Here is a 17,132-nt window from a genome sequence, read left to right on the forward strand (position 1 = left end):
AGTAGTTTAACACCAATAAATAACCATGAATGACCATGCTAGAATCTCACTCCCCTAATTGACAGAACAGGGGGAGAAAATACAGTGGGGAAAACCTACATCATCACTCTTTTCCCTTAATCTAGCATGGGCTCTATCCCATGGGATGCAGTCCTTCCTGAATTAATCCTACATGGGCTTCTCCACAAGATGCAGCATAGATACCTAATCCATCATTGTATGCTATGGGTTGCAGAGGGACAGCCTTCTCCATCATAGTCATCTCCATAGACCACTGGGGAACTTCTTCTCTGGTGCCAGGGCCACTTCCTTTCCCTTCTTCACTGACATTGGTGTCTGCAGGGCTGTTTCTCTCATATTTTCTCACTCCTTTCTCTCCCAGGTACTACCGCACTGTTCTTTTACCATTTCTTAAATGTGGTATCATGAAGGCACAACCAGCATCACTGATGAGCTCAGCTTTGTCCAGAAGTAGATCCCTTCTTAAGTCACCTGGAACTGGCTATTACCTAATGTGGGGCAGATTCTGGACTCTCCTCTCAGACCACCCCTGCAGCACTCCTGCTACCAAAACATTTAAAGGAGGCTATAACAATCAACACAGTGAGTATTTGTCACCCACTACTATTTACCAGTAATTTACCTGGTTACTATGACAGACTGCAGTTTAAGAAACACATAGAATCTTACAGTATTCTGATCTGAAAAAGCATTTTGCACTTTTATTTATTTATTTATTTTATATGCCTGTGTATATATATATATATATATATTTATTATTATTTCTGGCTGAAACTGTCCACAATTACAAGTGTAGTTTTAACATAGTCACATAAGTGGGGTTCCAAAGGAATGTTCCAAATAGAATTTCACATTCCTTAGGAATTCCTTCTTCATCAACTTTTTTTTTTTTTTTTTTTTTTTTTTTTTTTTTTTTTTTCCTGCACATAGCTCTATACTAACAAATGACAGGGATGAAATACAAGGGTCATAGGTACATTCCAATGTTCTCCTAAGGCTGGGTCTCCCAGGTTTAAGATTATTTTGTGTTAGAGTCCAAATAGAATACCTGAGGAAAGGAGGCATAAACAATTTTAGATGTTATCCAAATGTTCTATATTAATTAAAATATTATCTGTAATGTATATAATTAAATATATATAGAATCAGTAAATGATATTACCTTTGCTACTGTAAAATGGTACAGGTATGAAAGATAAATCTCCCCCAAATATATACATATATATTTATCTCCTTTTAAGGTGTTAAACCACTTAACCAGACATATGCAAATAGCTATCAAAGTGAACGTGAATTCAAACATCATATTCAGTGTTTCCTAAGGAAGTCATAGTGATCTATTATGATATCAATTCATTGACACTAGCCCACCAGCAGATTTTTAAATCAAGTTTTTCGTTCCTGAGTGTTCTAGTATGCACAACCACACACTGAAACATGACATAATTTAATTCCACTCAACATACATTTTCAGCACCTTCGTCAGTACCTTAGAAACAAATCCACTGAGATGTTGTCAAAATATATTAGATACATCAAAACAAGAACTGTCCCCTTCATTATCTCCATCCCACATATACACTTTACTAGAGGTGTGTGTTAGATCAGGGAATTCTTTCTGAAAATTTCTCAATTTATCCATATATCAAATATCTACTAAGAATACAATACATTGCTCCAAGAAAAACTGTAATGTGAAATTTGTAACCAGAAGCTGCACAATCTTTGTCATTTTAGATTTGATTTTTTTTTTTCCTTTCTGCAGATATGACACAAGATGGTGGGAAAAAAAAAAAAAAAAAAAAAAAAAAAAGCTAATTTTCTACTGTAGTATCATAAGTTCCTAAGTATAACAGAACTTAATTTCAGCAAACATATGAATCATTCTCTTACCCAGAGTTCAAAATTTAGGTCAGTCTAATTGGATATTTAAATATCTAGGAAACTAGCAAATAGATGCAGACATTTTATAAAGGATTCAATAAATAAAAACCCTTCATTGCAGATAGTGCAAAAATATACATATTGGTCCTTATATATAATCACTTTTTACCCAGTCTCTGTCTCTTTTTTTTTTTAACTTTGTGGAAGGAAGGAAGGAAGGAAGGAAGGAAGGAAGGAAGGAAGGAAGGAAGGAAAATCCAAACAAAGATTTCATAGCTGACTCATGTCTCATTTAGTCAATTCTGTACTTCATTTTACTTAATTATTTATTTTTGATACAATGGTCAGAATAACATTTTTCACAGAGTATACCATGAGTAAAATTCTGCCTTTTTCCTTTTCCTTTGACATATTTATCATTGTCATACAAACCTTTCAAAAATACATTAAGAAATGAGACTACAATGAAACTACTTATATTTATTTTTTTGTCAGCTGGGACAAATGTATAATTCTATTTTGTTACAGAACTCTGTATCTGAATCCTCCAAACAAAGCAAAACTAAAAGACTTGTGCATGGAAAAGAGATAGAGACCAGTTATATTCAAACTATTCAACATGTTATCAATGAATGAATAGTCATCTCATTTCTTCTAAAGTTTTTATTTAATATTTGTTTAGGTAAAACTCCCATTGATTTCCCTAGGAGCTCTGGTTGAATAAAGACATTGAAATTTATTGTTGTTTTTAATTGTTTTATTTATTATTAAAATTATGGAGATTATTCTGGGAGTTATTGAAAAACACCTGAAGGACAAAGCAGTTACTGGTCAGAGCTAGCATGGGATCACTAGGGAATGGTCATATCTAACAAACTTGATTTCCTTCTAAAACAAGATCACCCCGTTAGTTGACTAAAAGAAGTTAGTCGATGACATTGTTCTGGACTTCAGTAAAGCTTCCAATACTGTCTCTCACAGTATCCTTCCAGACAAAATGACCAGAATACAGTTAGATGAAAGCATAATAAGGTGGGTGAACCATTAGCTAATTAGTTAGGCTCAGATGTTTCTTGTAAGTAGGGTTACAACAGGCTGTCGACCTGTCACTAGTAGGGTTCCACAGATATCTGGTTTAGGACCAGTCCTCTTTAGTGTTTTCATAAAAAAAAATTTGGATGAAGGACTTGAATGTTTTTTTGAGCAAGCTCATGCATGATACCAAATTGGGTGGAGCTGTTGGTCAGAGGTCAGTCATCAAAGGTGGTGAGGCCTTGCAGAGGTATCTTGACAAATTAGACAGCTGGGCAATCACCAACAGCATGAAGTTTAACAAGAGCAAGTGCCAAATTCTGCACCTGGGAAGGGGCAACTGCAGTTAAATGTATAGACTGGAGGACAAGATGCTGGAGATCAGCCCCTACACAAAGCTATTTAGGGGTTTTGATCAACAGCAAGCTGAACACGAGCCAATAGAGTTCATTGGTAGCCAGGAGGGCCAACCACATCATGGGGTGCATTGTCAGCCAATCAAAGGAAGCGATTGTCCTGCTGATGTGGCCTCACCTTGAGTACTGTGTGCAGTTTTGGGTGCCACAGTATAAGAAAGATATAAAGCTTTTAAAGGTTGTCCAAATGAGGACAATAAAGATGGCAAATGGTCTAGAGGGGAAGATGTATGAGAAGCAGCTAAAATCACTTGGATAGTTCAGCGTGGAAAAGAGGAGGCTGAGGTATGTCCTCATTGCAGTCTACAACTTCTTCATGAGGAAGAAGTGTAGAGTCAAATGTTGATCCCTTCTCTGGTGACTAGTAATAGGACCTGAGGGAACAGATTGAAGCTGTGACAGGGAAGGGTTGGGCTGGATATCAGGAAAAAGTTTTTCACCAAGAAGTTGTTCAGGCACTGGAACAGGCTCCCCATGGCACACAGCCTGCAGGAGTTCAAGAAGCATTTGAACAATGTTCTCAGATACCTCCAATTTATTTATTTATTGGAGGGTGGTCCTTTGGGCACCCAGAAGTTGGAATTGATGATCCTTGTGAGTCCCTTACAACTTGGATATTCTATGATAGATATATGATAGATATAATAACAAAATCCTATGTGCCAAATAGTCTTTTTTTTTTTTTTTTTTTTTTTTTTTTTTTTTTTTCTTAATAACAAGGTAAAACAAAACAAAACAAATGGTATTAAAGTTACACTATTATTACAAAACTATTTCAAACTAGACAGGTGCATAGGTAGTGGTGTTCGAGAAATAACACTTAGAGACACAGTTTGTTGCGTTGGAGTATAAAAGGTTTTCCTATCTTCTCTAGTAAGAGCCTATAACTCTCATTATATGCTGGTCGGTAAAAAAAAAAAAAAAAAAAAAAAGTTTTCAAATAAAAACAACAAGATACTTTTATCTGTTTTATCACTGTTATCTAGACTCACAGTCATAACTAGTGATAAGACAAATTCTACACTGCAAAGTGTCTTATACTAGAAAACTAACATTCCATGAATTATTTTTTTTTCTTCTATCTTTTGCATGAATTCTTTACTACTATATTCTCTCCACATACTATAAAGGGACTTAACTACCTCAGAGGCAGACATCCAGGTTTCAGGTCTTTAATTTTAGACAGATATATATATATATATTTTTCCCTCTCTAGAAACCATTTGAGTTCATCACATTGTCCAAGAGTAAGACCAATTTGTTAATTTATAAAGCAGTAAAAAATCAGGAAAAATTTACATTCTGCATCTCCTTCTAGTTACTTTTCAATGAAAATATCTTCCAGATTCTAATTAGTATTTTCTTATTATTGCTGTATAATTTTAAACATCATATGCCCTCCCCATAATTTGTAATATTGGGAAAAGAAATGTCCCCTGTCCTCTCTTCAAAACTTTCAGATGATTACAGAATATCTATGTTGAGTATATCCAATCTAATATAGCAGAACATAAAGCACAGTGCTGCAGGTGAATTAACCAGAGTCTTCCTATATGGAGGGTGCCTTCTTCTTGGTGCCTGCTTGCAGCACTTTTTTTATATTGCACATCACTCTCTGAAAATTTTACTCTCACTATCTTGTTCAAAATCTCTGCCCCAGACCTGGAACAACCACCTCTTCTATTTGCTGTACTAGTAAGGTTCTTTATTAGTTTACACATCATATAAATCATGATATTTTTTCCCTTTTGTTTAACTACATTTTTCATGACAATTTTGTTTGCTTGTTTTGTTTTGCTTAGAACATGTTAAGCAGACACAGCTGGGAATTAGTGGAGGACAAACTTTAAATATACTGGGCAAAAAAAAAGATCTTTATAAAATCACATTTTTAAGAACAATTATGTTTTGGGAAAAATTTCTATTTGAATTTAAAATTAGGCACATCAAACCCTTAAAAGAGCAAGATCTACTTCAGTTAACATCTGAATAAAGAATGATATTAAGTAATAAAAATAAATTCAAATATTTCATCATGATGTTTCTAATCTAAATTTCCCTCAAGACCACATACGTAATTATGTTAATTACTAAAAGTTTGTTATAGAAGCAAATAGGTACTCTACCAACAAGGAATAAGCAGTAACTTATTTTGAACACTATCAAGGAAGAAGATATAATTAATAAAAAAGTAACTAGACCTAACACATAAATTTCCTAAAAATGTTTTATTTGTTTATATGTTTGTTATATCAATCTTTAGTGATTTAAAACCTTAGACATAGGTGTTTTGTATGTCTGTTTTTGAATAGTCTGTTGAGAAGTATGTTTAAGTATTTTTTCTGTAGGTACTAATTTTAATCTGTTCAAAATGTAAAACGTTTTCAAGTTTTCAATCACTTTTAAAAATTATTTAATTGAAAATATGTCATAAGTAGTACATAAACAAATTTTTTTTCTTCTATGCCATATCATATTTTGCTTACTAAAAATTGCATAGAAATTTGTAATAAACACTGGTGAATCTGAAAAGAAAATCAAAACAAGACACCGAATATCTTCATTTCACAGTTTTAATTGAAGACTGGTGGTATAGGCTTCGACTGATGGAGGGAGACCTATAGAGTATTCCTTTGACAAATATTAATCTGTAATGTTATACTGCTACATTCATAAAACAAACACAATAGATCATTAAGCATTAATAAGTACATAAATGTAAACCATCACAAAGATAAAAGTTCTAGTAACCAAAATCACTTATACATTAACATTCCATCATTTTTTACAAAAATGAATCAAAACAGAGCCATTTTTATAATCACAACATATATATATATATATATATATATATTATAAATTCTATTTTTAAGGCATATTGAAGCAGCTTTTGTCATGACAGGAAAGTAATAAATGGTATTGCATGGAAACATACATTTCTTTTTCATTTTTAACCTAGAAATCATGCACAGGCCTAGCCTGTAAAAATTTAAGTTGCAAGTTACACACACTGTAAAAATATTTTACAATAAAGAACTATCAAATATATCTGCCTTTTTTTTTTTTTTACTTATATTTAACAGAGAAAAGAAAAAAGAAAAGGGAAAATAAAATACTACTAATAAAAAGGTAATAGAAATTAAAAAGAACATAAAAAAGGGCAGGGCAGGCAGGGCAGGGCAGGGCAGGGCAGGGCAGGGCAGGGAAGGGAAGGGAAGGGAAGGGAAGGGAAGGGAAGGCAAGGCAAGGCAAGGCAAGGCAAGGCAAGGCAAGGCAAGGCAAGGCAAGGCAAAAGTGCAAGCAATTGTACAAAAATACCAAAGCACAAAATTATCACTATTGTTTTACTTTCCTTTCCTCTTTATGACATAACTGAAAACTGAGAAGCAAGAGAAAAAAAAATCACTTTACACTACAGAACCTCTTAAAGAAGTCAATGTATACTTCTGGAGTCACTTACAGACATGACTAGTTTTAAAAGTTAGTATTTCTTTATGTTGTTGATGTCCCATCATTGGACCTGTTTAAGTCCAGGTTGGATGGGGCTTTGAGAAACCCAATCTAGTGGAAGATTTCCCTGCTCATGGGAAAACCCCAAATATTCAGTGGTTCTGTGATTCTATTATATAAACTAGAAAGCTGTCTAGTGTGTTCCAGGACATTTGAGCCCTTTGAATGGTCTCACTGCTCCACCCTCTGCTATAATCAGAAATGTTGTTAGCAACTAAAAAAGAACAAACACAAAAAAAGTACTGAGAAACTTTCCCACAAAAGAGAATTCTAACCTTTTAATATATTTCACAATAAACTTGCAAGCTTGCAAGTAGCACCAAAGTGAAGGTTCATTTCTGGAGGAAAAGACAGCCAATATTCAAAACATGGAATATTTCTCCGGCATCCAAGAGTTCTTTTTATTTCTTTATTTATTTGGGGGGGGGGGGGGAGGAGGGGGGGGGAGGGGGGAGAGAGGGGGAGAGAGTGGGGAGGGTGGAAGGGCTGGGAGAAAGATTTGACCTATTTTTTTTCCAGATGAAGGTTTTAGAATATACATTTTTTTTAGCTTGCCCAAGTTTTTTTCATAAAATGAACTGATGAAGTTGCAGATATATCAGATGAGAAACACATATATGTAGCATGTCATTTTCTACTGCTACATAGACATATTCAAAAACATATTACTAAACTTGAGCATTTATACTCATATAAAATGATAGAAATATGCATTATTTTGTGAAACATGGGAAATTGAATACAACGCTTTAGTTAAAGTTGGTCTTTCTTGATGAATGTTGATACATGCTTACACGTGAAAAAAGAAAGCAGAATGGCAAATACAGTATTATCAAGATATGAATAAGTTAGTTATTATTCTGAACCCCTTAATGTTTAACAGTACTTGAACTAAAACACATTAGATAATAACATATGATGCAAAAGCTATTACTATCACTGATAATTTCACATATAACATTCTGCTTATTTATTTATTTATTTATTTTAATTGATTCTATCCTTATTTGAGGATGTCATTACTTGTCTGTTACCATCCATCAATCATGACCAGATTTTCTCCATCCATTCCACTGACTGAGCTCAGATGTTTGTGGGAATTTGAGAACCTAAAGCAATGGTATGTAAAGTGTTGATTACACTCCATTTAATCGACCCAACACCTTCCTGTGAATTCTTAACCTTGAAAGTCTGAAACAAATTTTGATAGATGTTTCCATTGGCATTGTTTTCAATATAATGTTGATACAAGCTTTAGTATAGTTACTATACTAAAAACATTCAAAATATACCAGAGACATCTCTAATTCATGTAAATAACAGCCCAGATGTGGCCTGCTCTCTGATAGGATCTCCATTGCTATCTCAGAGATGAAATAGTGAATAATAAACATAAGATACATAGTAATGAGGCTAAATGAGAATTAATAACATTTCTATTTTCTCCTCCTCTACATTTCACTTCAACTAGAGGTAAAAGAATTTCAATTTAATTTAAGTTGTTCCTGAGAAACAACATTTTTGTATATTTTAAATGCAATTTCATGAAGTTGTTAAAATAGAAAGAGTACTTTTCAGCACTGATGACTTACGTCCAAACAAAATTCAAAACATTTTCTAAATTACATCGCAATACTTTTCTTGTAGTAAGTAAACATCTTCACTGGTGATATTACTTGTACAGTGACTTGCATATGATAGTATTATGAACATATATGATTGTGGACCCCTCTATATGAAAATCTCACTATCATTAACAGTCATTCTTTGCTGGACTTAGAGGAAGCCTTTAGCAAGAAGTCCGGCATATAGTAACAATGATGATGGTGATGACAATGATGATAATAATAAATTGTTAATAAAAATAATAATAAACATTTTGGGGTTCATAAAAATACAGTCTTTGAAGTAAAAATATGGAAATCTGAATTGAGAAAATAGAAGGTTTTGTAAAACTGAATAGTTTTACAAAGGGAAGTATAAAGAAGTGAGAATTTACATGGAAAGTCACTAATGTTTTGTTTTTAATTCCATTTACAAAATTGACATTAATAATTTTTAGTCTGTTGAGTCAATATGTGTAGAGGGTTTTATCATATTTCATGCAATATTTGAGGTTTAGAGAGTTTACAGGGAAAAAGGAAAAAAAAAAAGTTTAAAGAAGTTATGATTTAATACCTCATTTAAAACTATTTAAAACTCACTTTTGACCTTACACACTTTCCTGTTCACAGATGTGTATTTCAAACTTCTCAATGCTTTGGGAGTGTAATTCTTTATGAGGAAGAAAACAAAGGAAGAAGATATCAAGGAGAAGCATTACTATAGAACATTTACAAGATTTGGTTTTCCAGCAGCAATTATTACCTCTTTTTGTAGGAAAAGTTATAATTATGTTTTCAAAATGATAAAGAAAAAAAAAAATCATATTAACTCTCATTTTATAGATGATGTGGATGATGTGTCTGTCATCTTCAAAATACCTAAAAATGCAACAATCATTTATTGAAAGAAGGAATCCTAAGTTTTCTTTAACACAGAAATAACTCTGAATATGTGAATATTTGGTCCAATTTTACTTTACAGAATTGACTTAGTTACTTTGGTCTTCATATATTTTATATATTTCCTTTATATCTGTTAGCCAAAGAAAGATGAAGTATTCATGATCTGGTATTAAAAAACAAACACAAAATTAAAGGAAATGGAGTTGATTACTTTAGAGGAAGAAAAAAAAAAAAAGTATCTTATTTACTTTGATGATTGACAATCCACTATCCATGAAAATTCATGCAAGGAAACTGAATTTTACATGCTTTCATAAACATCTTTGAATATATTAATGTCTATAATAGATCTACTGAAAGTGATTTCAACTCCTGATTAACTTCTTAAGAAGAAAAGATTAAAGTTCAAATGAATATATAATGGCTGCTACATGTATTGGCTATAATCATTAGTTATGAAAAAGTTTTCTCCTGAGATTATTCTGTGAAATCTAATGCACTAAGTTCACATGTTGATACATGAGATGGAAACTGTCACTTTTAAAATAAACTAATTCTTCCAGTGAAAGGTTTATTTCCAAAATAATATATAATAAAATATAATATAATATAATATAATATAATATAATATAATATAACATAACATGATATGATATATGTTTACATATATAAAAATTTTGTTTGTTTGTTTGTTTTGTGTGTGTGGTGGTTATTTATTTATTTATTTATTTATTTATCCCAGGTTAGATACTGGAATGGAGAAAGACACTAGTTTGGCCAAGCTTTCTTTTGTTCAGATGTTAACATTCATTCCTTTTTAATCCAATTTCACATTTCTACAATCAGTTTTATTTCCTGTAGAACGGGTAGAGTTCTTCCTTTCTCAGTTCAAATGAATGTTTTGACATAGTAGCTGGGATACATTCATAAATAAAATAACAAATCATTTATAAATATTAGCCGAAGTGTGAAAAATCTATTAATTCAGGTCACTCATTTTATACTGCATTTGAGTTTGGCTGATTTTGGTAAGTATTTGAAAGCCAAAAATAAATGTTTTTCATACCAGATTTATTTTATGCTTCGTAATTCTGCGTTGAGAGTAAGCAGTTTGAGTCTTTTCCTCAAATCTTGTTTCCTAAATTGTAAGAGTGACCCCTAGTGTTTTACTGCTTTGCTGTATGCTGCAAGTCTTTTTTTTTTTTTTTTTTTTTTTTTTTTTTTTTTTTTTTTTTTCGCAACGGTTTTAATATACCTCCTTGTAATCGACTGATTTAGCTTTGTGCATACTGCCAAATGCTATTAATGTGCAATTCAATTATCATGGTCCTGTGAAAATGGATGTATTCATAAACTGTACAATGCAGAATGATGAAGAGAATTAAAGCTGTGGCTGGATTGCAGAAGGGTGTTTAACAAGAGGAACTTAGTATTCATGTTTAGGGCTACTCTATGCACTTGAGTATCAAATGAGATATCATTACTGAATGACAGCACAAGATCATTTTTGTGCTGCAGTGTGAACTTCTGGCTCATGGGAGCATGCTTGGTTTACAAACCATCCTTATGCAAAACCCTAGTCTATAGACCCACACAGCACTTCAAACTTCTCTGCCATTGTTCCAATGTTTCCAAGGAGCTGCCCCTGCCACTGGTCTGTAAGGTTATTCCTGAACATTCCTCGTTGCTTTGGCATTCACTTTCTTTCCATACAGATATTGCTTCTACCCTCACCATCCCTGTGATTCCTAGCCAGTGCCTTAAAAGGAAGGAAAGAAAATATGCTCAGTTCAGATAATGAGCATCTGGTATTTAAGCAACTGTTATACCACATGTATGCAGAATTAAATCCTTCAGAATGTTTATGCTGAATCAAAAGGAACAAGTACATCTCAAAACAATTACTGAATGAGAAAAAGTCTTAAAATTAATTTCCTTGTAAGTTATTTTTCTTTTTTTTTTTTTTTAGATTTAAGGATGATTAATGTAATTCAACACTGAAACCAGAGGTATTTAGGATATATATCAGATTTTTGTCCTAGAGGGCAGATTCTCTTTAAAACTATAATCACTGTCTTTATTTTGTAATACCACCCTACTGGCTAACTATGATTTGCTCATTTTTTAAAAACTTTCTGATGGAACGGATAGCATAGTCTTTTTTAGCCATGAATATACAATACTCCCTATGCAAGAAATGCAGAACCCATAAAGTCTCGTTATCTGCATTTTTCATTGTTATATTTGTATTGATGTTGAACTGCATTATAATGTCAATCAGAATTATCTGAGTGCTAGCTTAATTCAGGAGATGCAGATACCAGCTTTCAAAATTATAAATTGCTAAAAAACAAGCTGATGCATTACACAATAGAGATCTGCCAGTAATTTCCATGTAAGACATAATTCCTTAGAAAAAGCTGCAATTATAAACAGAAAACAAAAATGCAAATGGGTCTGAACACATATCTCTATGTAAAATGCTTTCAGATACTCTCAGAATGTAAGGTTTATAAACAGTGTTCTGTACCTAGACACAATGAAAATCCATAGAAGGATTTTATAATATTTTCAGCCTAGTAACTTGCAGGCATGATTTCAAAACAATAAACATAATCCCCCCAAAATGTTTATTCTAAATGTAAATAAAATATCCTGGAAGTTTTCAAAACACCCTGTACTGAGTTTTAAATCATATATATGTATGTATATACATGTATAGTACTTACATTTATTCCCTGCCACTACCATGTTCCAGTTACGAACAGATATGAGAAACAGCAGCTTCAGGAAGATCTCAGTGACAGAATCCATGTTCACATTCACTAAGGCATCCAAAAGAACCAGAGTATTAGGAAACAGCTGCTCTGTAGTTCAGTCTTATTCTTGCCTCTTCTTCTCACTGCCTCCCTCTCTGTCTCTCTTCTCGCAGTGCTTTCCAGCAGGCAGACACCTCAATCAAACGCACTCGGCGTCTCCTCATACATGAATACACACCTCCAAATTTGTTCCCCCCCCCCCCCCCCCAACCACCACCACCACCACCACCACAGCAGCAGCAATCCCCGAAGTGCAGCAAGAATCTCTCCTCCAGTTTCACAGAATCATTCAGCGATAAACAGCCAGGCTACCCTGCGCAGCTCGCTTTCAGGGGCTGCACGCTCACAACGCGTCCTGGACACCCCTTGTGGTGACAGGTAGGAAATGTGAAGCTCTGACGAAAGCCAGACAATAAAACAGAGCAACCAGCACATGAGCACTAAGACAAACCTCTTGCTCCATGCTTGCTGCATGCTCGCCCTAGACAGTTCGTTTCTTCTTTCTTTCTTTCTTTCTTTTTCTTTCTTTCTTTCTTTCTTTCTTTCTTTCTTTCTTTCTTTCTTTCTTTCTTTCTTTCTTTCTTTCTTTCTTTCTTTCTTTCTTTCTTTCTTTCTTTCTTTCTTTTTCTTTCTTTCTTTCTTTCTTTCTTTCTTTCTTTCTTTCTTTCTTTCTTTCTTTCTTTCTTTCTTTCTTTCTTTCTTTCTTTCTCTCTTTCTCTCTTTCTCTCTTTCTCTCTTTCTCTCTTTCTCTCTCTCTCTCTTTCTCTCTCTCTCTTTCTTTCTTTCTTTCTTTCTTTCTTTCTTTCTTTCTTTCTTTCTTTCTTTCTTTCTTTCTTTCTTTTTTTTTTTTTTTTTTTTTTTTTTTCACTCTTGCTCTCTTTCTTCCTCTCTCTCTTGCTCTCTTGTTTTCTCTTTTTCTCTTCCTCTCTTCCTTTCTTCTTTCCTTTGGATGGGAGGCAGTGTGAACATTATCTATGTGTACTGCTGTTTCTCTCTCTCCATTATATATGTGTACTGCTGTTTCTCTGTTTCTCTCTCTCTTTTTGCAAAAATGCAATTCTGCATTTTTGAATTAAGTTTTATGTATGTAATAAGTATTATAAACTTATGAGTGAGAATGGTCTGCTTTCAGTGAATGAGTGTAGGCTGACTTACAGGCTGCTCCTCAGAAAAATAAATTATGAAATACCATCTGTGGGTTTATTGTTATTAATAATGACACTTAATAATTACATTTTCAGACCCTAAGAGAAAATCCTTCCAAAATAAACATAAGAATATGCTGATCCTTTCTGAAGAACTTTTATTCCAATATATACACATAAAATACATTTTATTTTGTTTGTTTTTTTTGGTTGGTTGGTTTGTTCGTTCATTTGTTTGTTCATTTATTTTCTTAAAGTGGAAGTTGTCATTGACATGTACTAATGTTTGGAACATATATACAAGCATTTCATTTGGGAAAGAGCTGGAAAGGAATTTTAGGTCATTACATTTAAACTATATCCTTAAAGTGTTTCTTGTAACACTAGATAAATTGTTGTGTATGAAGAATAACTTGACTGTTAGCAAAGTTTTGAAACAGATGAGGACAAGTGCTGTGCTGAAAGGTCTCATCAGTGGTTCCATCACTGATGCTTCTGAGGGTTTCTACTCTGCAGCATCTTAACATTTTGGAAGAAACTAGGTAAATAGTGAATTGAAAAATAACATTATGATTTATTCTGAAGTATACAGTCAACAGAGTTAGTAAATATAAATTCAGCCCAGTCACACAAACGTTGTCTTCCTAATTCAGGTGTTCTGTTTAGGAGCTTTGGTATACCATATTTTTCCATCTGAAGGATGTCTGTAGATCAGACACTAGCAAGAGGAAAAAGAAAAAGAAAGAAAAAAAAAAAAAAAGACTTCTAAAAAGACTTTTAAAAAGACTTTTAAAATGCTATCATGTTTAAAAAGACCTAGGTTAAGTTAGTATATTGTGCACATTGTCTCTTTTATATCAATTTTTGATTGTATTAAATAGGCATTTATGATCAAAGATAATATGGATCATCACCTGAGTTCTAGTTCACCTAAAGCTTCTCTTAAGTTTTAAACTCTATTTCCAGGATCTAGTTCAGCTATGAAGTAACTTGTCTGTAAACTGTCTTTCTTCGTAAAAGAAAGAACAGAAGTTCCATTGATTAATATTGACATTCTAACTAAATTAAAATGAGCATAAAAATGTCCATTCTACTGCATCTCAATTCTAAAGAATATCCCATGGGATGGTGCTGGACTCTGCATCTAGGAAAAAAAAAATCATGTTTAAAAAATAGGAAAAACATCACATAAAATCTTGGCAAGGTCATTCTGTAGAATGATAGTGTTTAAGATTAGCTCTCAGAACCCCAGGGCTTTGAATTAGGAAGAATTATTATTCCAGTAGTGTAATGCAAAATCAGTAAAAATGCCAATGACTTCGTGGATAAATATCTGTCTCATAAAATAGCTTACAGTAAAAAAAAGGGAAAATCTGATGGAGAAGGTCAGAGGTTTTTGTTGTTGTGTTTTTAGTTACTTAGTTTGTTTGTTTCTTTGCTTGTTTTTATTTTTGACTCAATTGCAAATAAGTACACAGATAGATATTATGTATTTTATAATTATGGAAAAGCTGGTCTTATTTTTATAACAAAATAATATGCTGAAATGAGTACATATGCTTATGTGTGAACCGAGAATTACACAAGTCTATCTAACAGAACGTATAAGGAATGTCAGGAAAATCATCTTTGTCTATTAATCTATGGTACCTAGAAGTTGCACAAAATAGGCAAGTTTGACTCACCTACTGGTGAGTCAACCTCCTCTCTGCTTTTGCATCATAACTTATCTCCCTCCTACATCCATTAAATATTTTTGTTAAAATCAGCATATTTCTCCATTCTAACATTTTATTTCCCATACAATGCCCAGGTTTGCCATTAACTTTTGAGATCTTCTTCCTGGACCCTCCAAAAGTATTTCCCATTCCTTCTTGATTATATACATCTTTTACTTTTTTTTTTTTTTTTTTTTTTAAAAAAAAGCCTCTTCCTATTGTCTTTTATCTCCCTCACTATTTCACTGTCCTGTTTTCTTTCTCACCTATTCTTGCAAAATGATCTGCATATATGTATCATTTAGAAAATGTGTGAGTTCTCCATAACATTGTTTTTTTGTTGTTGTTGTTGTTTGTTTTGTTTGTTTTGTTTTACTTTTGTTTTGTTTTCCTTACAGGTTCATTCTCATTCTTGAAAATTCTGCTAAATTTGGTTGTACCAAAAATTGAGTCATCTTATTTGGATATTGTCAACCTTCATTTACAAATGAAGGTCTTTAAAATGAAGAAGTTTAAAAATATCATTATTTTTTAAATTATTTTTAAACTGTTTCAAACTATTAGGAAAATAAATTCCATCTAAAATTATTCTGGCATAATATTTTTGGTTTACAAAATGAAAGCAATTTTTTTTTTTCTATCCATACTCATGGTGACACCACAGTCTTCTCACTAATTGTAAAACAATGTGAAAAGGTGACAAAGACATAGAACTGTTGCAGGTTGTAGCCCACAGTTAGCATTTTCCTTTGTCTGTCTCAGAAAGTCAACTTTACAGGGAATAAATAAATAAATATCATAATTATTCCTTACATTTTGCATTATAATTAAATAAATAAATAGATTCATATTTGTTTGCAAAGCACAAGAATTAGAGTAGAGTCATCAATGTCCATAAAGACCAGTTGAAAATATTTGCTTTAGTCCTCTGCAGTAAATTCCTCATTCCCTTAAGTCCTCAGAAGACAAACTTTAGAAATTAGCTATTCACTCATCACTTTCTGCATTTTATATTTTACTAATCCAACTTCATTTAGCCAACATTCTCTATAACAACCAACTATGCTACTCAATCTTTATTTCAAGAGAATAGAAAGACAGAGATATAATTTTAAACGTTTCTGTTTCTTTTATCCTAATTCATTCTGTTTCCTTGATCTTCGCTCTGCTTGATGGCCCTGGTTAACCCTCCTTCTAGTGCCACCTGCTGCAGTTTTAATGCTATTACATTACATGTACTCTACGACATCTGGTCATATAATGCAGCTGGAGCAAATGTGCCTTTTTAACATAAACTGAACTGTTTCAAGATCATTTTAAATCTTATTCTCGACATTGCTAGCAATCCTGCAGTAAAACACTGCTGTCTGCAAAGGCTGCAAACAACAGAAATGCACAAAGCCAAACATAAAAACAAATGAATAGAGCTATGTTACATAGCGTTTGTTAGTAATGAGGCTACATGATCTTTAAGGTCCCTTCCAAGCTGAGCCATTCCATGATTCTATGATTCTATGAAAATAAAATTCACATAAAAATAATGCTACTAAGTATATTTTTAATCATAGTAGCCCTCTATAATACAGACAGCATAGAGGAAAAAAAAAAAAAAAAAAAAAAAGCATGCCAAAAATACAGTGTAACTAATGGCCGTAAAATGATTTTTTCCCAGTAGAGGCAGAATACTACAGTTTGTCTGCTGGTTGCAAAGATGTAAGTTCCTGTGCAGCCTGTTCTTGTTAAAGAAAAAAAAATAATAAAAAATAAAATAAAATAAAACAACATAAAATAAAACAAAATAAAATAATATAAAATAACTAAACTAAACTAAACTAAACTAAACTAAGCTAAGCTAAACTAAGCTAAAATAAAATAAAATAAAGTAAAATAAAATAAAATAAAATAAAATAAAATAAAATAAAATAAAATAAAATAAAATAAAATAAAATAAAATAAAATAAAATAAAATAATAAATTGTCTGTGAAGAGCACATTTTGCCAATTATTACAGTTATTTCTTTCCCAGGTAACACACAAAACTTAGAACAGAGTGTCTGTGGCCCAGATCACCTGCAGGAGG

At 32.6% G+C, this 17,132-nt stretch overlaps 1 protein-coding gene across 4 annotated transcripts in view; it reads right to left on the reverse strand.

Annotated features, from left to right (window-relative positions):
• CNTNAP4 (contactin associated protein family member 4) overlaps positions 1-12,337 on the reverse strand; it is a 409,919-nt gene extending 397,582 nt beyond the window's left edge. For all 4 annotated transcript variants that reach the window (XM_084503723.1, XM_084503724.1, XM_084503722.1 and 1 more), the window contains exon 1: positions 12,100-12,337. In XM_084503723.1, the coding sequence (XP_084359849.1) occupies positions 12,100-12,184 (85 nt within the window). In that variant the 5' untranslated portion in view covers positions 12,185-12,337. The remainder of the gene's footprint in view (positions 1-12,099) is intronic.
• Between the last annotated feature and the right edge of the window lie 4,795 nt (positions 12,338-17,132).

Source organism: Aythya ferina, assembly GCF_964211825.1.
Source record: "Aythya ferina genome assembly, chromosome: Z".
Taxonomy (NCBI): domain Eukaryota; kingdom Metazoa; phylum Chordata; class Aves; order Anseriformes; family Anatidae; genus Aythya; species Aythya ferina.